The sequence below is a fragment of the Staurois parvus genome, unplaced genomic scaffold (assembly GCF_062004578.1).
Source record: "Staurois parvus isolate SC_StPar_1 unplaced genomic scaffold, SC_StPar_1.0 ptg001162l, whole genome shotgun sequence".
Lineage (NCBI taxonomy): Eukaryota > Metazoa > Chordata > Amphibia > Anura > Ranidae > Staurois > Staurois parvus.
Window position 1 is genome coordinate 8,190,313 of NW_028318958.1, and position 22,552 is coordinate 8,212,864.

At 41.5% G+C, this 22,552-nt stretch overlaps 1 protein-coding gene across 6 annotated transcripts in view; it reads right to left on the minus strand.

The window, feature by feature from the left end:
• Positions 1-22,552, minus strand: part of LOC149439062 (protein DOP1B-like) — a 657,792-nt gene that overhangs the window by 528,794 nt on the left and 106,446 nt on the right. For all 6 annotated transcript variants that reach the window (XM_089659538.1, XM_089659534.1, XM_089659535.1 and 3 more), the window contains one exon: positions 14,149-14,227. In XM_089659538.1, the coding sequence (XP_089515664.1) occupies positions 14,149-14,227 (79 nt within the window). The remainder of the gene's footprint in view (positions 1-14,148; positions 14,228-22,552) is intronic.

Genomic DNA, 22,552 nt, shown 5'->3' on the forward strand with positions numbered 1-22,552 from the left:
AATCACAGCGGGTGTTGGCAGGGGTTGGGGGTATGGGGCACATGTGTGCACCCTATACCCAGAAGAAGGCAGCGACACATCAGTACGTCGTCGCTTTGTCTGTGCGGGCTGCCCATCACATAGGGGTTTATGTAGAAAACTCCCAGCAATCAGTCAGCATTGCAGCCTTACAATATGGTGTCACCCTCTACAAAGTGACAGAAATGGGGAGTCGGAATTACAGACCAGCAGAAGCCTTGCACAGAGAATCTTCGGTAACAAACACTTTTCCTAACGATGATGATATCAGGTGTTGATGTCAGTCTCCTTGTGTCTGTGTGTGTACAGTCTACAGCTTCCTCTGGTTTAGGAGGCCCCAGAGTTCTACAGCCTCTGTCCCAAAGGACTCAAGATTGACTTCACTTTCAGTGACACCAACAATGGGGCTTATCTTTCTCCTGCTCTCTCTTCAGTGTGCCGCAAGGCCTAAATTTCTCTAAAGTGAAGCAAAGCGTAGAGGTATAGGTCTGACACCACAAGCCATTCACAGTGTTGCCACACCCATGACACCACACCCACTTTTCGCCACACCCACTTTTTGCCACTCCCCTATGTAACCGGCATGTGGCATACTGCACACACCCCATTTTATTTTCAGCCCCTCCAAATTATTATCTATGCACTTCCTGTGTGGTCACAGGGACAGGTGTGTTAGAGGGTGTGTGTGGGGGTGAGGGGTGTTTTGTATGTGTGTTTGTTCCCTGTCTGTATATGCTGGTGTGTGTATGTGTAGACATATTTGTGTGTGTTAGGGATAGGTGACACTAGCGGTATTGTTCACTGGCAAGGGACAGGATCACCATGAGGATCGGAGGAAATACTCCACTAGCTCCTTGTATTGGTCCCTCACTGTTAGGATGAGCGTGCCGTTGCTCCATCACCGATGAAACAACCACAGGGAGTCCCTTGTTACTAATCCTACCAGACAGGGCCCAGGTCAGCATTCACTCTGCTGCCGATTTTGCTGCCCTGCCATTCTACATCCTCCTACTGACCACCGACATACAAGGGCATTCTTCCTTCTAATGATCATACATGTAAAGAGGCGTTCTTCTTCCAACTGACCACATATCTAAGGGAGCATTCTTTCTTCGATGGACCACCAAGGTAAGCCACCATTCTTCCTTCTACTGACCAGCAACATCAATTAGCATTTCTCCTACTGACAACCCATGTTAAGGATATTCTTCCATTTACTGACTTATCATGTAAGGAGACCCTCCTTCTTATATTTACCACCCCATAAAGGAACATTACCTACTGACCACATCCCTTCTACTGACCACCCATGTAATTGGGTATTATTCCATTTACTGACTTCTCTTGTAAGGAGACCCTCTTCCTTCTATTTACCAACCCATAAAGGAACATTCCTTACTGACCACATCCCTTCTACTGACCACCAAGATAAGCCACCATTCTTCCTTCTACTGACAACCAATGTAAAGGGTTATTCTTCCATTTACTGATCTCTCACGTAACGGGACCCTCTTCCTTTACTACTTCATAAAGGAACATTCCTTACAGATCGCATCCCTTCTACTGACCACCAACCGAAGGGAACCTCCTTTCTTTTCCTGACCACCCACACTCACCTACTGGTCACCCATTTGAGTCCTCAAAACTACGTATAAGATCTGAGCCCTAAAAAAGGAGGAGAATTTTCATCCCCTGAAAGGCATTGCCTGTTCCATGTTGTCTTGTTACAGGCGAACAATAGGGGCACCATGGGAATAATTCTGTAGAAGAACAACACATGATGGCTCCACCCAGTCAGGCTCAGAATTGAAAAGACCCTCATAATAACAAGACCTGATGGAGATCCACACAATAATAGAACCTGAGGAAGACCCTCCAAATATTAGATCCTGATGTAGAACCACATAATACTGGAACCGGATGGAGACCCTCATAATAACACACCTTGACAGAGATCCACATAATAATAGAACCTGAGGAAGACCCTCCAAATATTAGATCCTCATGTAGAACCACATAATACTGGAACCGGATGGAGACCCTCATAATAACACACCTTGACAGAGATCCACATAATAATAGAACCTGAGGGAGACCCTCCAAATATTAGATCCTCATGTAGAACCACATAATACTGGAACCAGATGGAGACCCTCATAACAACACAACTTGACAAAGATCCAAATAATAATTGAACCTGAGGGAGAACGGTCTGGATAAAAGCGCACAGATGTGTCCCAAAGGAAATAAGTGAATGGTATATGTCAACTATGATTGGTGGGGAAAAAACTCACTGCTGCCATGGTAAAAACACATCGGTTTGTGGGAGGTATGAACAGGAGCCAGGCGCTGTGTAGTTTTGTGATAGAAATAATACACCTTGTATGGAGGTGTGTCTTTAATAAGTCATATGGTAAAACAATAATAAATAACCAGCCTGTGGCTTTAGGAAGCCAGGTTCCAAGATGGACGGCCCGTCCGCTCAGAGGGAAGCAGTGGAGTAGAATGCCTGTCAGTGCAGGGACCACGTTTACCCGACGTCCCAGCGTCCTGGATGACGTCACCACGATGTGGAGAGACAGAGGGGGGGAACTCTTGCTGGAGCCGCAGCTTTAGAAGGAAGAGGCCGGTTGCTGGGACAACATGTTTCGCGCGCATGCGCTTTGTCAAGTCTGTGAAAAGTCCAGCAATCGGCCATTTTATAGGAGACCTGCACAGCAGAAGGGGCCGGCTTAACAACCAAGGGGATAATCAAAGGGATAATCAAGAGCAGACGGCTCGTCTCACAACAGGATCAGATTGCAATTGAAATATGAAAACACATTATAAGGACAGGAACAAAGTGTGATTAAAACCTAAATATGACCATATTAAAAACCTTTTGGGCTTAATTGTGTCAAAATGGCATGTGCAAGATTATCAAGGGGAAAAAAAAAAAAAAAAAAAAAATGGGGGGGGGGAAGGCTGCTTAATGAAGCTTCATTAGCTAGCTGGATGAGTTCACATCTCAAAAACATTGCTGACAGCAATAAAACACAGGAATGGTGGGAAAGATTGTCAATAATCCTATTCATATCTATAATAGTGAATAGGAAAATTATCATTATATTGGTGCTAATAATATTCATAAATATAATAAAACTACATACATATTTTATAAAACAAACTTGCATAGGTATATATAATAAAACAATATAATGAAAAAATAAAATATACACACACATATATATATATATATATATATATACATTAAAAAAAAAAAAATATATATATATATATATACATATATACATGTGGTAATAAACAGGAAAAAAAAAAATTATAAATACATTTCAGTAATTACTCTTATGGACCGAATAAACAGAGTGGTATTAGATATATAAAATATGAAAAATAATGTATAAAATATCAAAGATAATAATCATGTAATAATAGTGATGTGTGTTTTATTATAAAATATATGGAGAACCCTAAGTTACCACTTAGATGATACTATGTACTTCAAGGTCCTCATTAAGGCCATTCGGTACCATAGATCCAAATTTATAGATCCAAAAGGTTTCCCTTTTACATAGGAGGGCTAACCTCTCATTGTCAGTAAGGGTTCCTTTGGGAATGTGTTCTATGGCCATCACTTCTAGCACACTAAAATTCTTGTTGTGATGGCAAAGAAAATGCCTAGGGACACTGTATTTGTCACATCCATCTTTTATGAGCCTTCTATGTTCTCCAATGCGTTTACGTAGAGGACTTATTGTGCGGCCCACATATATCAATTTACAGGGACATGTGAGCACATAAACCACATGATCTATGGCACAAGTAATAAAATGTCGAATGTCATAAGAGATCCCTTTCGGATCAGTAATTTCTGATTTACCATGGGTGATAAATTGGCATGTCAAGCAACCTTTCTTTTTACATTTGTAAATACCAACTCTGTTATCGAAAAAGGAACAAATGTCCTGTTTGTTTTGAGAGGACATGGACAGTTTACTGGGAGCTAGAATATTTTTTAGCGTACGGGCTTTTCTGAATGTGACCTGGGGAGCAGATGGAAGACTGGGTGCCAGACGGGGATCAAGTTGCAAAATGTGCCAATGTTTTCGTATAATCTTGGTAATCTTACGATATGCCGTATTATAACCAGTTACAAACCTAACGGAGTTTGACTGGTCATGGGCACGTGTTTTTGTAGTGGCTGAGTTTTTGCCATGTTTGGTGAAAGCCTCATTAATGAGTGTAGGGGGGTAACCTTTTTCACAGAATTTGGCAGACAATTCGGTGCCCAATTCCTTATAATCATTGAGTTTAGAACAATTTCTTTTAAGTCGCTGGAATTGGCCACTCGGAATGTTGTTTTTCCATGCCGGGTGGTGACAGCTTGAATAGTGAAGATATGAGTTACCACTGGTGGGTTTGGTGTGATTTGTGGTATGAATAGTGTCACCCTCAAATGATAAAACTAAGTCTAAAAAAATTATACTAATAGGATCAAACACGTGAGTGAATGATAAACCAAACTTGTTGGAATTACAATGCAGTACGAAAGGTAAAAACGTGTCAAGAGCACCATCCCAGATTAAAATAATATCATCAATATATCTTCCAAAGAAGACAATATGTTGGGCAAAGGGGTTGTTTGACCATATAAATTCTTTCTCCCAGAGGCCCATAGTTAGATTAGCGTAACATGGAGCAAAATTTGCCCCCATAGCTGTGCCGTTTATTTGCAAGTAAAACTGATTTAAAAAGGTAAAATAATTATGTTGTAAACAGAATTCCGTGCAATCAATAATAAAATTAGCCTGAACGGAGTTCATGTGGGCATCTGATGATAAAAAGTGTTGAAGGGCAGACAAACCTACTCTGTGGGGGATGGACGTGTAGAGTGACGACACATCCAATGATGCCCAATGGTATCCTGATTGCCATCTATATTTGCTTAAAACCTCTATAATGTGACTAGAGTCCCTGATGAACGATGGCAATTCCATGACTATTGGTTGAAGGAAAAAGTCAATATATTTGGACAGGCCATTAATAAAACTATTAGTGCTGGCTACTATAGGACGCCCAGGGGGATTAGTAATGGATTTATGGATCTTGGGAAGGTGATAAAAATAGGGTGTACTACACACTGTAGGAAATAAAAATGATTTTTCTCTTTTATTGATTACTCCGTTATTGAAAGCAGTGTCAATCAATATTTTGAGTGCTTTCTGGTACTCGGGTAAAGGGTCTTCTTTCAATTTCTGATAGGTGCTAGAGTCGGACAGGAGACGGGTGGATTCTTTTATGTAGTCTGAGGTGTGTTGTATTACTAGGCTACCACCCTTGTCCGCTTGTCTGATAGTAAGATTTTTGTTGAGTTCCAAATTTTTCAGGGCTTTGAGTTCCGAGTTTGTCAGGTTTCGGCTGGTTGCCAGAACATCGCATAGAGTCAAAAGATCTCTATAGACCACTTGGTAGAAAGTTTCAATGTAGGGCCCTTTTGATTGTACTGGGTAAAATGTGGATTTGGGTCTAAAATGAGTATGTGTAATGTCAGGGTCAAGAAAAATGGGGGGGATCTCAAAATTTTGAAAATGACTTTCAGACCATAGTTCCTCTAAAATTTGAATAAGTTCTATATCTTCATCTTGAAAGGAAGAATTTATAGATGGAGTGTGTAGTACAGTGGATGGTTGTGGATCATTCGAAAAATGACGTTTTATAGTAAGAGATCGAATAAACCGATTTAGATCCTGAAATAATTTAAATTTATTGGGGCCTATAGCTGGTGAAAAGCTTAAGCCCTTTTGCAGTAAGGATACCTCGACATCAGAAAAAATATAAGAGGAGAGATTAAAATTTTTTATTGTGCTGTGAAATTTGGTTGTTCTATTCTCTCTTTCTTTTTTAGCCTGATGTCTTTTTCCGCTTCGTCTGCCTCGTCTAATTTTCGTTTTTCTTTTAGGGTCCCCATTGGGAGAGTCTCTAAAAAAACAAGGGATGGGGGGCTATTCTCGATGGATGTTGGAATAGTAGTACCATTGTTTAAAAAAGAATCTAAGTCTTTGGAGAGCGGGCTATATCGATTGTGAGTGGGTATGGAAAAAGGATTACCTGATGGATCTGTGTTGTTCTGTGTAGTAAAAGGTATGTCAAGGGGCTGGGAAGAGGGTGTGTTGGGTTCTATCTCTATGGTAGGGAGAAGGGTAGTGTAAAGATTCACTGAATTAGCAGAGACTAAATGAGGTGGTGTGGTGGGTTTGGGTTGAGTAATTGATGTGGACAGGTTGTTAGGCATGTGGTGAGATGTCTGAACTAACGAGTGGGTAAGGGAAGAGGGTTTAAAGAACTGTCTATTGGGTTTGCGCTTATTATAATTGTGTCCTGGTTTGGGCTTGGGATGGTGATTGTCACGAGTGACAGTACTCTTGGTAAGCTCTTTTTTCCATGAAAAAATACGACCTATTTTATAGTCTTCAATGTCTCTTTCTAGTTTTCCAATTTTTTTGGAAACTATCTGATCCTCATTTTTCAATACATTGGAATCTAGTACTTCACGCCACTTGGAATAGAGGCAAGATGAACTGTATTCCTTGACTATAGTCTCTTTTTCTAGGACTTTCGTTTCAGCATATTGGAGTTTGCGCTCTCTTTGTTGTATAATAATTTTTATCCATTTCATAGTGCAAAATTCTGAGATAAGGCCCCAGTCCTTTTTAAGGTCATCATCTAGGAAACTACATTGTTTTTTAATACGTAGACCTCTAGGGGTGATACCTAACTCCAGATATTTTTTGAGAAAAGAAAGATCCCACCATTGAACATTTTCAAATTGTTTAGCGTATTGTAATTGGAAAAAAGCCCTCCTCATATCAGTTTCATAACTCTCCGTGTGGGGGGGTCTATTGTTATCTCCATTGGATAGTGATTTATCATATAATTGTTTTTTGTCTGATTCCTCATGTGGGTTAAGTTGGAACCGGTCAAAAATAGATTGGAATCTAGTGATCCTATCTTTGGTCATTATAATAAACAAAAAAAAAAAAAAAAAAAAAAAAAAAAAAAAAAAAGGGGGGGGGTAAAAATTTGAAAAAATGGGGGGGGGGGGTAAAAAAAAAAAAAAATATTATAGCTGGAATATAAGGTAAGGATGTGAGGGATGGAAGATGCAATGTGATCCTGTGGGAGAGGCTAATTATGCATCAAACGTTAGAAATACAAAAAAAGTTCATAATACATAAATGAGTGTCAATAAGTCATATATGATCAATTAGTGATAGTTCCTCTATATTAAGTCAATATGGTAGCTTTTTATCATCAGATGCCCACATGAACTCCGTTCAGGCTAATTTTATTATTGATTGCACGGAATTCTGTTTACAACATAATTATTTTACCTTTTTAAATCAGTTTTACTTGCAAATAAACGGCACAGCTATGGGGGCAAATTTTGCTCCATGTTACGCTAATCTAACTATGGGCCTCTGGGAGAAAGAATTTATATGGTCAAACAACCCCTTTGCCCAACATATTGTCTTCTTTGGAAGATATATTGATGATATTATTTTAATCTGGGATGGTGCTCTTGACACGTTTTTACCTTTCGTACTGCATTGTAATTCCAACAAGTTTGGTTTATCATTCACTCACGTGTTTGATCCTATTAGTATAATTTTTTTAGACTTAGTTTTATCATTTGAGGGTGACACTATTCATACCACAAATCACACCAAACCCACCAGTGGTAACTCATATCTTCACTATTCAAGCTGTCACCACCCGGCATGGAAAAACAACATTCCGAGTGGCCAATTCCAGCGACTTAAAAGAAATTGTTCTAAACTCAATGATTATAAGGAATTGGGCACCGAATTGTCTGCCAAATTCTGTGAAAAAGGTTACCCCCCTACACTCATTAATGAGGCTTTCACCAAACATGGCAAAAACTCAGCCACTACAAAAACACGTGCCCATGACCAGTCAAACTCCGTTAGGTTTGTAACTGGTTATAATACGGCATATCGTAAGATTACCAAGATTATACGAAAACATTGGCACATTTTGCAACTTGATCCCCGTCTGGCACCCAGTCTTCCATCTGCTCCCCAGGTCACATTCAGAAAAGCCCGTACGCTAAAAAATATTCTAGCTCCCAGTAAACTGTCCATGTCCTCTCAAAACAAACAGGACATTTGTTCCTTTTTCGATAACAGAGTTGGTATTTACAAATGTAAAAAGAAAGGTTGCTTGACATGCCAATTTATCACCCATGGTAAATCAGAAATTACTGATCCGAAAGGGATCTCTTATGACATTCGACATTTTATTACTTGTGCCACAGATCATGTGGTTTATGTGCTCACATGTCCCTGTAAATTGATATATGTGGGCCGCACAATACGTCCTCTACGTAAACGCATTGGAGAACATAGAAGGCTCATAAAAGATGGATGTGACAAATACAGTGTCCCTAGGCATTTTCTTTGCCATCACAACAAGAATTTTAGTGTGCTAGAAGTGATGGCCATAGAACACATTCCCAAAGGAACCCTTACTGACAATGAGAGGTTAGCCCTCCTATGTAAAAGGGAAACCTTTTGGATCTATAAATTTGGATCTATGGTACCGAATGGCCTTAATGAGGACCTTGAAGTACATAGTATCATCTAAGTGGTAACTTAGGGTTCTCCATATATTTTATAATAAAACACACATCACTATTATTACATGATTATTATCTTTGATATTTTATACATTATTTTTCATATTTTATATATCTAATACCACTCTGTTTATTCGGTCCATAAGAGTAATTACTGAAATGTATTTATAATTTTTTTTTTTCCTGTTTATTACCACATGTATATATGTATATATATATATATATATTTTTTTTTTTTTTTTAATGTATATGTATATATATATATATATATATATATGTGTGTGTATATTTTATTTTTTCATTATATTGTTTTATTATATATACCTATGCAAGTTTGTTTTATAAAATATGTATGTAGTTTTATTATATTTATGAATATTATTAGCACCAATATAATGATAATTTTCCTATTCACTATTATAGATATGAATAGGATTATTGACAATCTTTCCCACCATTCCTGTGTTTTATTGCTGTCAGCAATGTTTTTGAGATGTGAACTCATCCAGCTAGCTAATGAAGCTTCATTAAGCAGCCTTCCCCCCCCCCATTTTTTTTTTTTTTTTTTTTTTTTTTCCCCTTGATAATCTTGCACATGCCATTTTGACACAATTAAGCCCAAAAGGTTTTTAATATGGTCATATTTAGGTTTTAATCACACTTTGTTCCTGTCCTTATAATGTGCTTTCATATTTCAATTGCAATCTGATCCTGTTGCGAGACGAGCCGTCTGCTCTTGATTATCCCTTTGATTATCCCCTTGGTTGTTAAGCCGGCCCCTTCTGCTGTGCAGGTCTCCTATAAAATGGCCGATTGCTGGACTTTTCACAGACTTGACAAAGCGCATGCGCGCGAAACATGTTGTCCCAGCAACCGGCCTCTTCCTTCTAAAGCTGCGGCTCCAGCAAGAGTTCCCCCCCTCTGTCTCTCCACATCGTGGTGACGTCATCCAGGACGCTGGGACGTCGGGTAAACGTGGTCCCTGCACTGACAGGCATTCTACTCCACTGCTTCCCTCTGAGCGGACGGGCCGTCCATCTTGGAACCTGGCTTCCTAAAGCCACAGGCTGGTTATTTATTATTGTTTTACCATATGACTTATTAAAGACACACCTCCATACAAGGTGTATTATTTCTATCACAAAACTACACAGCGCCTGGCTCCTGTTCGAACCTGAGGGAGAACCTTTAAATATTAAAACTTGACGGAGACCTTCATAATAATGAAGAGATTGTTGATGGAGATCAACATAAATACTGGAACCTGAGGAAACCCTCAAAATCTGACGGAGAACCACTTAATAGTGAAACCTGATGGACATACGTCTAATAACACAACCTGATGGATACCCTCATACTATTGGAACCTAATGGAGACCCTCATAAATATTTTACCCTGATAGAGGTCCACATAATAAAGGAATCTGACAGAGACCCTAATAATATTGGAACATTATGGAGACCCTAATTTAAATGGAACCTGGTGGTGATCTTTATAATAACACAAACTAATGGAGATCCTCATATTACTGGAATCTAGAGGAGACTTTCATATTACCTGATAGAACCTGACAGAGATCTATATAATATTGGACCCTAGAGGAGACCCTCAAAATGCATTCTGTATATACACACTGCGTCAGTGGGAAGAATGTCTCCTTACATAGGTGTCACTGAGAATACCCCTTACATTGGTGGTCAGTGGGAAGAATTCTCCTTACATTGGTGTCATTTGGAAGAATGTCCCTTACATTGGTGTCAGTGGGAAGAATTCTCTTTACATTGGTGTCAGTGGGAAAAATATCCCTTAAATTGGTGTCACTGAGCAGAATGTCCCTTACACTGGTGTCAGTGGGAAGAATGTCCCTTGCATTGTTGTCAGTGGGAAGAATTCTCTTTACATTGGTGTCAGTGGGAAGAATTCCTCTTACATTGATGTCACTGAGAAGAATTCTCCTTACATTGGTGGTCAGTGGAAAGAATTCTCCTTACATTGGCGTAATTTGGAAGAATATCCCTTATATTGGTGTCAGTGGGTAGAATTCTCTTTACATTGGTGTCAGTGGAAAGAATGTCCCTTACATTAGTGTCAGTTGGAAGAATGTCCCTTACATTTGTGGTCAGTGGGAAGAAAGTCCCTTACATTGGTGTCAGTGGCAAGAATGTCCCTTACATTGGTGTCAATGGCAAGAATGTCCCTTATATTAGTGTCAGTGGGAAGAATGTCCCTTACATTGGTGTCAGTGGGAAGGATGCTCCTTACTTTAGTGTCCCTGAGAAGAATGCCCAGCACATTGATGTCATTAAGAAGAATTCTCCTTACATTGGTGGTCAGTGGCAAGAATTCTCTTTACATTGGTGTCAGTGGGAAGAATGTCCCTTACACTGGTGTCAGTGGCAAGAATTCTCTTTACATTGGTGTCAGTGGAAAGAATGTTCCTTACATTGGTGTCAGTGGGAAGAATTCTCCTTACATTGGTGTCAGTGGGAAGAATTCTCCTTACATTGGTGGTCACTGAGAAGAATGCCCCTCACATTGGTGTCAGTGGCAAGAATGTCCCTTACATTGGTGTCAGTGGGAAGAAAGTCCCTTACATTGGTGTCAGAGGGAAGAATGTACCTTGCATTGGTGTCAGTGGGAAGAATTCTCTTTACATTGGTGTCAGTGAGGAGAATTTCCCCCTTACATTGGTGTAAGTGGGAAGGTTTAGGGGTCTGAAAAGACATCACCTCTGAGGAATCAAAGGATAAAAGTGACAGATCTCTGATGTTTATCAAAGCCAACCCAGAAACATTTCCTTCTATGGATTTATCTTCAGTAAAAATTGGTTGTACATTCATTTTATATTCCACAAAATATTAACTTTAAAAAAAAGACAACAAATAAGCAAAGCCCCGGTGACCTAATGAATAAGGCATTGGCCTCCTAAGCCAGGGATTGTGGGTTCGAGTCCCACCTGGGGTGCTTCATACTTTTCTGTACATAGAATACAGAGAACTGACACTCCATTTGAGTTTATTTAAAAAAAAAAAAAAATAAAAATAAAAAAAAAACTTTATTAACCGCTTCCCCTCCGCCCTATAGCAGAAATACTGCTGCAGGGTGGCACGGGTACACAAAATCACGTATATATATGTGATTTTGAAGCTCCAGATAGGGGGCATGCGAACTCCCTACCAGCGCCACCATTCTCAGTCTTGGCTGTCAATCACTGGGTCCCGGCCGGTGATTACTTGCGGGTACCCGGTGATCGCCGAATATCTTCAACGGGGGAGAGACCTGTGTATAAACAATACAGATCTCTCCCCTGTCAGCTCCTGCACACTGTATAGCAGAGCCATACAAAGCAGTGTGCTTAAAGTGGAAAACACACACAGCACACAGTTAACTCTTTGATCACCCCAGATGTCAACCCCTTCCTGCCCAGTGTCATTAGTACAGCGTCAGTGCTTTTTATTAGCACTTATCACTGTATCGGTGTCACTGGGGATGTCAGTGACAACAAGCCAGTTCCCCTCAGTGTCAGAATGCCCGCCACAGTCCTGCTATAAGTTACTGATCGGCATTACTAGTAAAAAAAACAAAACAAAAACAAAATTACAGTATATATATATATATATATATATATATATATATATCACCATTTGTAAACACTATAACTTTCATGTAAGCCAATTAATTTACACATATTGGGATTTTTTTTAGCAGAGACATGTAGCAGAATACATTTTGGCCAAAATTTATTACAAAATTTTAATTTTACATTTTTTTATTATAAAAAATATTGTTCTTTTCTCAAAATTGTCACTTTTTTTGCTTATAGAGCAGAAAAGTACAGTAGTGATGTCATCTCTATTTAGCAGCCAACATGCAGAGTACTTTGTTCAATGTTATCCCACTAGAGGGCTCAGGAGAAACCGCCAGCAACCTGCAAAGGGGGGCCAGGGTTGCGACTGCCTAGGGGCCTCCTCGGAGTTGAATCTGCCACTGCCAGTGAGATCAAAATCCCACAAGAATGCCCTCTTGTAATGGGTCCGAGTGCATTCTTGAGCGGTTTCCAACACCCAGACCTGCTGAAAGGTGTGCTGACATCATTTTTTCACACAAATAAAGCTTTCTTTGGTGGTATTTGATCACCGCTGGGTTGTTTATTTTTTATTATATAAATTAAAAAATACCAAACATTTTGAAAAAAAATATTCTTTCTTTCTGCTATAAAACACCCAATAAAAAAAAATTAAAGCTTAGACCAATTTTAGGCCAAAATTAATTTTGCTACATGTATTTGGTTAAAAAAAATCCCAATCAGTGTATATTGGTTTGTATGAAAGTTATAGTGTTTACAAACCATGGTATGTATACTGGAATTTACACAGCTGTAGACGCTATGCTGGTCATGGCTGCGATCAGCAACTTATAGTGGGACTGTGATAGTGTGGTGGAAAATCTAGTGCTAGCTGATGCTGACGGGGAGGGACACTAACTGATATTGACATCGATAGTGGCACTAATACAGTGATCAGTGCTAATACTGTACACTGTCACTGTACACTGGCTGGGAAGGGGTTAACATCTAGGGCGATCAAGGGGTCAATTGTGTGTATAACAATGTGTAATGTGTGTAATATATGTAAAATGGTAAACGAGCGCTAGAAATGTACGTATGGATAGCAGCTTGCATAAATAGGTAAAACCTCCAACCCTCTTAAACAATATCTCACAAAAATGCAGCGCTAAAATAGACAATCTAAAATGTCATCACACAAACATAGGTGCATCACTCAATGGCGTATTGAAAACGCATATAAAAAAGAGATGATCAGTCCAATATATCATAAAACATAATAAAAAATATATAAAATAAAGTGCAAATGCGTGTACAACATCCAGAAGTGTATTAGTGACACAATAAATCTTCTATAGGTGCAAATCCGTGTCTCAGGTGTGCGTGGAAAAGAGAGTAAGTTGCACTAACCAGATAGCGCAAATTATAGCGCTTTTGAGTAATCAGGACCACTCCTGGTCATCATCATCCTGGGATGCATGGAACATCTCTGGCAACAGGTCTGCATATAGCCTCTCCTCCACTGACACTCTCCATATTAATGGGAAGAAACTCTTCACTAATGTGCACCCGTTGGTCAGCACTCCACCTTGGTGGCTCAAAATAAATGAGCCAAAGAAGAAAGTGCTAAGAGTGTAGTAGCTTTATTAAATGAACATGAATAATAGATGAAAAACAGGTGGGCTCACATCTGGACCATAGTGATAATATGGTAAACAGGCATATAAGATATAATCCGGAACCAAGATGGCCGCCAGCCTCCCTCGTGGCTCAGGCAGTGTAAATAAAACTGGCTTTGGCTACTCCCTGATGCATTTCGTGCAACAGCACGTTTTCAAAGGGCTTTGAAAAGGGCTTTTTTGCTGCAGACGGGCGGCAAGTGGTTAAGAAAGAGAATATGTTCCTTACCGGGTTTGGTCCAGAAGTCTCTCCAGAACATCCAAAAGGAGACCCAGGCGAAGCTTCATGTCCGGAGTTGCTGACCCAGCTGTAAAGCAAGAGAAGAAAGTATAGTGTTACTGCAAGCTTTGCTTTGGCTATGAAAAATGAAGATGGTTCCACCAGTTCTTTTACTTCAGAATAAATGTCATCTCTTTGTGTCTATTATGAAGGTTTCATATTGCAGATTTAAATGATGCCAAACAGCAGTCGGTCAGCACAGAGTGACCAGATGAAACAATGCTGCATGTATCAGAGGTGTGGACATTTTTGCAAAAAACTAAATCGGAGTCCCAATCTACTTGTCCCTCATGACAATCTGCTTGTCCTGATAAAGAAAAAATACATTTGAACCAAAACCGTATTTAAATCTGAGATGATTTTAGGAATGTCGGGGTCTATCCTTTATCCCTTTCGCTGCCAGAGCCCTTTTTGTTTTTGCACACGTTTAGAAAACCATTTTAGGATTGAAGATTACAAAAAAACCCCAAAAATGATCTATTTTCTGAAAGCAGAGACCTTAGAGAATAAAATAGCGGTAGTTCCAATTGATGTCACACGACATTACCACAAAGGTCTAGGAAACCCAACATTTCAGTAAAAGATACACTTCATTTTAGGCCACAAAATAGCAATAAATTACCCTTTTTGTTTTTGGTAAAATATAAAAGACGAGGTTGCTTCGAATAAATAGATATCCAGCATGTCAAACCTTAAATATATATGCGCTCGTGAAATGGCAACAAACTTTAGTGCCCTATATTTTGTATAGGTGACGCTTTTAAAGCCCCTTATATGTCATTAGTGTAGTGTTACAGAGGTCTGGGGCTAGAATTATTGCTCTCAATCCGGCGTGTGCGACGATATGTAACATGTGTATAGCAATTGATGTTTTCATGCGTTGGTGCGCCGTGTGCTTTTAAAATTTTTTGTTGCTGGGGTTTATGTGCTTGTGTGTAATTTTTATGTGCTTGTGTGTAATTTTTTACAATTAAAAAACAAATGTTTTTACTTAACTATTTTTTTTCTTCTTCACATAGGGGCCAAAAAGTCCCCTATGTGATGATTTTTGGTCACAGGTTCTCTTTATTGAGACATCCAGGGTCCAAAAGACCTTGCATGGCTCCCTTGTACTCCACTGGATGTAATGCAGTGCACATCACACTGCATTACATTCTTTCATGGCCTCGATGGCTGGGAAATCTGTCAATGGGGACCCGGAAGTGACGTCAGAACATAATTTCTGGGTCAGGACAAGAAGAGGAGGGGAGTGAAAATGTCCGCACTCCTCTATCCCCTCTACATGCTGGCACCTGCTGAACTGGTCCCGTTCCCACAGATGGACAAGTGGAGCCTGGGAGACATAGCGGACAAGACGGAGGTATGTGGGGTGGTGGAGGAGGCTGTTACTGTGGGCTGTGTGGAATCAATCGGCGGCAGCACTGCCGCCCGAATGCTTCCACCTGACAGGTGAGTTAAATGTTTCAAAAAACTACCTGCCCGGTGCCCAAAATTACATATCCTGAGTGTTGGACGATACAACGTGAACATCCCTGCTGAATGTGAAGTGTAGAATTTCCTTCATTAAATCTACTGACTTACACTGCAATGCATGCTCACTGGACGCATGTTCACTATATGGCTTGTGGACTCCTGACCATCTCTCCTAATCAGCTTGTTAGCCATTCAATTCCAGAACCAAAGGCAGTGACCTGCAGGTGCCTCTATAACATCCTTCAACTTCTAGGAAGAGTTTACACAAGACCCTGGAGGGTGACTGTGGGAATTTGTCCCATTTGTAAGGTCAGGTACTGGTGATGGATGAGAAGACCTGGCTCACACATTGGGCCTCACATTGGGTGCCAGAAAAAAAGACCTGGCTTGTCCTGGCCATTCCAATTCATCCCCAAGGTGTTCACTAGGGTTGAGGTCAGGGCTCTGTGCAGGACACTCCAGTTCCTCCACACCAAACTGGTCATCCATGTCTTTGTGAAGCTGGCTTTGTACACGGGGACAGTCATGGAGGGAACAGAAAAGAGTCTGTAGGGATGGCAAAAAAACTCAATTACATCACCGGCCGCATCAGCATTACTCTTTTCAGCTCCGAAAGGGTTTATCAACTTTGCGACCTGGCTATTTTTTGCAATTTAGCACTGCGCTACTTCAACTGGCAATTGTGAAGTCATGCAACGCTGTACCCAAATTACATTTATATCTTTTTTTAATAAACAGAGCCTTTTTAACCGCTTATTAACCACCCTATAGCAGAAATAGGTTGCTATAATAATTGCTATTTAGCACTGCGCTACTTTTAATGGGAATTGCGCAGTCATGTAATGCTGTACCCAAATTAAGTTTCTATCTTTTTTTTTATGGTATTTAGTCCCCACTGAGATTTTTATTTTTTTGCTATATAAATGAAAACAGACATTTTTGAAAAAAAAATATTTTTTACTTTCTATTATAAAACATATCTAATCAAGGTGTTTTTTACAAATCTAATTTTTTCATAAATTTAGATAAAAATGTACACTGCTACATGTCTTTGATAAAAAAAAAAAATCACAAAAAGTGTATATTGATTGGTTTGCATGAACGTTATAGCGTCTACAGTGGATGGGATATATACTTGAATTTTTATACTAGTGATGGCAGTAATAGCGTGGCGGCCAATCTGACACTGGGAAGAAATCGACTAATGACCACTGACATCTCTAGTGACACTAATAGACGGATCATTGATCATACTATACACTGTCAGTGTACTAATGACACTGGCTGGGAAAGGGTTAACATTTACATTTAGGGGTGATCAAGGGGTTAACTGTGTGCTGCTTTTACTAATAGACCTATACCCAGAAGAAGGCAGCTACACATCAGTACGTTGCTTTGTCTGTGCGGGCCGCCCATCACATGGGGGGTTGTTTAGAAAACTCTCAGAAATCAGTCAGCATTGCAGCCTTACAATATGGTGTCACCCTCTACAAAGTGACAGAAATGAGGAGTTGGAATTACAGACCAGCAGAAGCTTTGCAGAGACAATCTTCGGTAACAAACACTTTTCCTAACGATGATGAATATCCTCTGCCCTTATTTGTTTCAAATTTGTCGGTATTTTTTGGTTTATAGTGCAAAATATTTAAAAACTGCAGATGTGATCAAATACCACCAGAAGAAAGCTCTATTTGTGGGGGGGGGAAGGACATGAATGTCATTTGGGTGCAGAGTTGCATGACCGCACAATTTTCAAAGTAACCGAGTGCCGTATCACAAATCCTATGGAAGGCAAGTGGGTATTCTTCTATGGATGGAGCTTCCTGGAGGAAATGATTGGTGTACTTTCTGATCGGTTAGATTCCACCATGTAATATCGGGTGTTGATGTCGGTCTCCTTGTGTCTGTGTGTGTACAGTGCACAGTTTCCTCTGGTTTAGGAGGCCCCAGAGTTCTACAGCCTCTGTCCCAAAGGACTCAAGATCGATTTCGCTTTCAGTGACACCAACAATGGGGCTTATCTTTCTCCTGCTCTCTCTTCAGTGTGCCGCCAGGCCTAAATTTCTCTAAAATGAAGTAAAGCGTAGAGGTATAGGTCTGACACCACAAGCCATTCAGTGTTGCCACACCCATGACACCACGCCCAATTTTCACCACACCCACTTTTTGCTCCCCTATGTAACCGGCCTGTGGCACACTGCACACACCCCGTTTTATTTTCAGCCCTTCCAAATTATTTTCAAATGTTGGCACCTATGTACTTCCTGTGTGGTCAGAGGGACAGGTGTGTTAGAGGGTGTGTGGGGGTGGGGGGTGTTTTGTATGTGTGTTTGCTCCCTGTCTGTATATGCTGGTGTGTGTATGTGTAGACATATTTGTGTGTGTTAGGGATAGGTGACACTAGCAGTACTGTTCACTGGCAAGGGACAGGATCACCATGAGGATCGGAGGAAATACTCCACTAGCTCCTTGTATTGGTCCCTCACTGTTAGGATGAGCATGCCGTTGCTTCATCACCGATGAAACCACCACAGGGAGTCCCTTGTTACTAATCCTACCAGACAGGGCCCAGGTCAGCATTCACTCTGCTGCCGATTTTGCTGCCCTGCCGTTCTACATCCTCCAACTGACCACCGACATACGAGGGCATTCTTCCTTCTAATGATCAAACATGTAAAGAGGCGTTCTTCTTCCAACCGACCACATATCTAAGGGAACCAAAATGTATGAGAAACCGTCAGCACAATGGACCTCCTATAAAACAAGTATTGCAGCGAGCATGTACTGTGTTCCCACATGTAAACCATAAATAAAAAAAAATGCAACGCAGTACTATAAACTCAAATACGGTGCTAAATAAATCCAACGTGCAGATGTGAATAGTGACAACAGAACATTGTGCTTCGTGACAATAATATGTTCTACATCCAAAGAAATAACAACACCAGCATTTTGATGTCATAATATTGGGACACCTGTTGGTGGTATATTTGGTACACGACGCACAGGAGATATACCGCACAAGCCCATGTGACGATATTGGCGTGTTAAAGGGACAGGTGACTATTTTGTACGGTTCATGAGGTATTTGTATACACTATTCATTTAGCACTGGTATATGCAGTTTTATGGATATTTATGTATATGTCTTGATATTTCTTTGGATGTAGCACGTTATTGTCACGAAGCACAATGTTCTGTTGTCACTATTCACATCTGCACGTTGGATTTATTTAGCACCGTATTTGAGTTTATAGTACTGCGCTGCATTTTTTTTATTTAAATCTAAGGGAGCATTCTTTCGTCTATGGACCACCAAAGTAAGCCGCCATTCTTCCTTCTACTGACCAGCAAAATAAATTAGCATTTCTTCTACTGACCGCCAATGTAAAGGGGCATTCTTCCATTTACTGACCTCTCACGTACTGACCGCATCCCTTCTACTGACGAACAATGTAAAGGGGCATTCTTCCATTTACTGACCTCTCACATACTGACCGCATCCCTTCTATTGACCACCAATGTAAAGGGGCATTCTTCCATTTACTGACCTCTCATGTACTGACCGCATCCCTTCAACTGACCACCAATGTAAAGGGGCATGCTAATCTTACCAGACAGGGCCCAGGTCAGCATTCACTCTGCTGCCGATTTTGCTGCCCTGCCGTTCTACATCCTCCTACTGACCACCGACATACGAGGGCATTCTTCCTTCTAATGATTATACATGTAAAGAGGCGTTCTTCTTCCAACTGACCACATATCTAAGGGAGCATTCTTTATTCGATGGACCACCAAGGTAAGCCACCATTCTTCCTTCTATTGACCAGCAACATCAATTAGCATTTCTCCTACTGATCACCCATGTTAAGGGTGTTCTTCCATTTACTGATCTCTCACATAAGGGGACCCTCTTCCTTATATTTACCACCCCATAAAGGAACATTCCCTACCGACCACATCCCTTCTACTGACCACCAACAGAAGGGAACCTCCTTCCTTTTACTGACCACCCACACCCACCTACTGGTCACCCATTTCTGAGTCCTCCAAACTACAAATACGATCTGAGCCCTGAAGAAGGAGAACTTTCATCCCCAAAGGCATTTTCTGAGCCATGTTGTCTTGTTATGGGCGAACAATTACATACACACCTGGAGGGGACCCTCATATTACTGGAACCTGGAGGAGACCCTCATATAACTGGAACCTGGAGGGGACCCTCATATTACTGGAACCTGGAGGGGACCCTTATATTACTGGAACCTGGAGGGGACCATCATATTATAGGAACATGGAGGGGACCCTCATATTATTGGAACCTGGAGGGGACCCTCATATTACTGGAACCTGTAGGGGACCATCATATTATTGGAACCTGGAGAGGACCCTCTTTATTACTGGAACCTGGAGGGGACCTTCTTATTACTGGAACCTGGAGGGGACCCTCATATTACTGGAAACTGGAGGGGACAATCATATTATTGGAACCTGGAGGGGACCCTCATATTACTGGAACCTGGAGGGGACCCTCATATTACAGGAACCTGGAGGGGACCCTCATATTACTGGAACCTGGAGGGGACCCTCATATTACAGGAACCTGGAGGACACCCTCATATTACTGGAACCTGGAGGAAACCCTCATATTACTAGAACCTGGAGGGGACCCTCATAATACAGGAACCTGGAGGGGACCCTCTTTATTAGTGGAACCTGGAGGGGACCCTCATATTACTGGAACCTGGAGGGGACCCTCATATTACAGGAACCTGGAGGGGACCCTCTTTATTAGTGGAACCTGGAGGGGACCTTCCTATTACTGGAACCTGGAGGAGACCCTCATATTACTGGAACCTGGAGGGGACCCTCATATTACTGGAACCTGGAGGGGTCCCTCATATTACTGGAACCTAGAGGGGACCATCATATTATTGGAACCTGGAGGGGACCCTCTTTATTACCGGAACCTGGAGGGGACCCTCATATTACTGGAACCTGGAGGAGACACTCATATTACTGGAACCTGGAGGGGACCCTCATATTACAGGAACCTGGAGGGGACCCTCATAATAACTGAACCTGATAGAGACCCTCATTATAATAGAACCTGACAGGGACCCCCCATTATAATAGAGCCTGTTGTTTACCATTATAATAGAGCCTAACGTTGACCCCCATTATAATAGAACCTGACTGGGACCCCTCATTATAATACAACCTGACAGGGACCCCCCCAATTATAATAGAACCTGACGGGGACCCCCATTATAATAGAACCTGACGGGGACCCCCCCAATTATAATAGAACCTGATGGGGACCCTCGGCCTGTTCTGTAGCCCCTCATAGAATTCCAGCATGGGTTGTAATCCTTGGTATGGAAGAAGCTGTATCCCCCTCAAAAGGTGTCACCAGGACAGGGAGTGAAATCTCCTCAGGGATCACAGACTGTGATGAGACAGATCTCGGTGGTCTCCCCTCCCCCTCTCTATGGAGCCTGAAAAGCTCACCAAGGGCCCCTCTCCGGATCTGAGGGCCACACCGGGTCCCGAGTGCTACCCCGTCCTCTCCATAGAGGCCCCGGACATCCGGGTACAACGCGGAGGACAAAAACACCCAGCAACTCCGGGACGGCCTGCACTCCGTCTCCATGGTGACCGGACCTCACCGTACAGCAGGCCGCGGGCCCGGCGGTGACGTACCGGGAGGGGGAGGAGCTCCGGGGACAGGCAGCACACCAGAAAGAGGGCCCAACACCGGGCATCTCCGCTCTCTTCCTCCGTATAACCGGCGAGGCTGGGCGTTTCTCTGTCCAACCCCGCCCACGACTAACCCTTAACCGCCTTCCACAGAGAGCAGCTGAGCTCTTACTGGCTGCTAGCAAAGGGGCGGAGCCACCAACATTCACATCTGTCATCATTTCCACCAATCATACATGGCATCAGTGGGAAGAATGTCCCTTACATTGGTGTCAGTGGGAAGAATGTCCCTTACATTGGTGTCAGAGGGAAGAATGTCCCATACATTGGTGTCACTGGGAAGAATGCACCTTACATTGGTGTCAGAGGGAAGAATGCACCTTACATTGGTGTCAGTGAGATGAATATCCCTTACATTGCTGTCACTGGGAAGAATGCACCTTACATTGGTGTCACTGGGAAAAATGCTCCTTACATTTGGTGTCACTGGGAAGAATGCTCCATGCATCGGTGTCAATGGGAAAAGTATCCCTTACATTGGTGTCACTGGGAAGAATGTCCGTTGTATTAGTGTCAGAGGGACGAAAGTTCCTTACATTGGTGTCACTGAGAATAATGTCCCTTACATGGGTGCCACTGGAAAGACTGCATCTTACATTGGTGTCAGTGGGAATAATGTCCCTTACATTGGTGTCACTGAGAAGAATGCTCCTTACATCGGTGTCAGTGGGAAGAAAAACTCTTACATTGGTGTCACTGAGAGGAATGTCCTTTACATTGGTGTCATTGATAACCATGTCCCTCACATGGGTGTCAGTGGAAAGAATGCCCTTTATAGTGTTGTTACTGAGAAGAATGTCCCATGCATTGGTGTCAGAGGGAAGAATCTCCCTTACATTGGTGTCACTGAGAATAATGTCCCTTACATGGGTGTCACATGAAAAAATGCCCCTTACATTGGTGTCATTGAGAAGGATATCCCTTACATTGGTGTCGGGGAAGAATGTTGCTTATTTTGGTGTCACTGAGAATAATGTTCCTTACATGGGTGTCAGAGTGAAGAATGACTCTTACATTGGTGTCACTGGGAAGAATGACCCGTACATGGGTGTCATTGGGAAGAATTCTCCTTACATTGGTGTCAGAGGGATGAGTGTCCCATACATGGGTGACTTTTAGA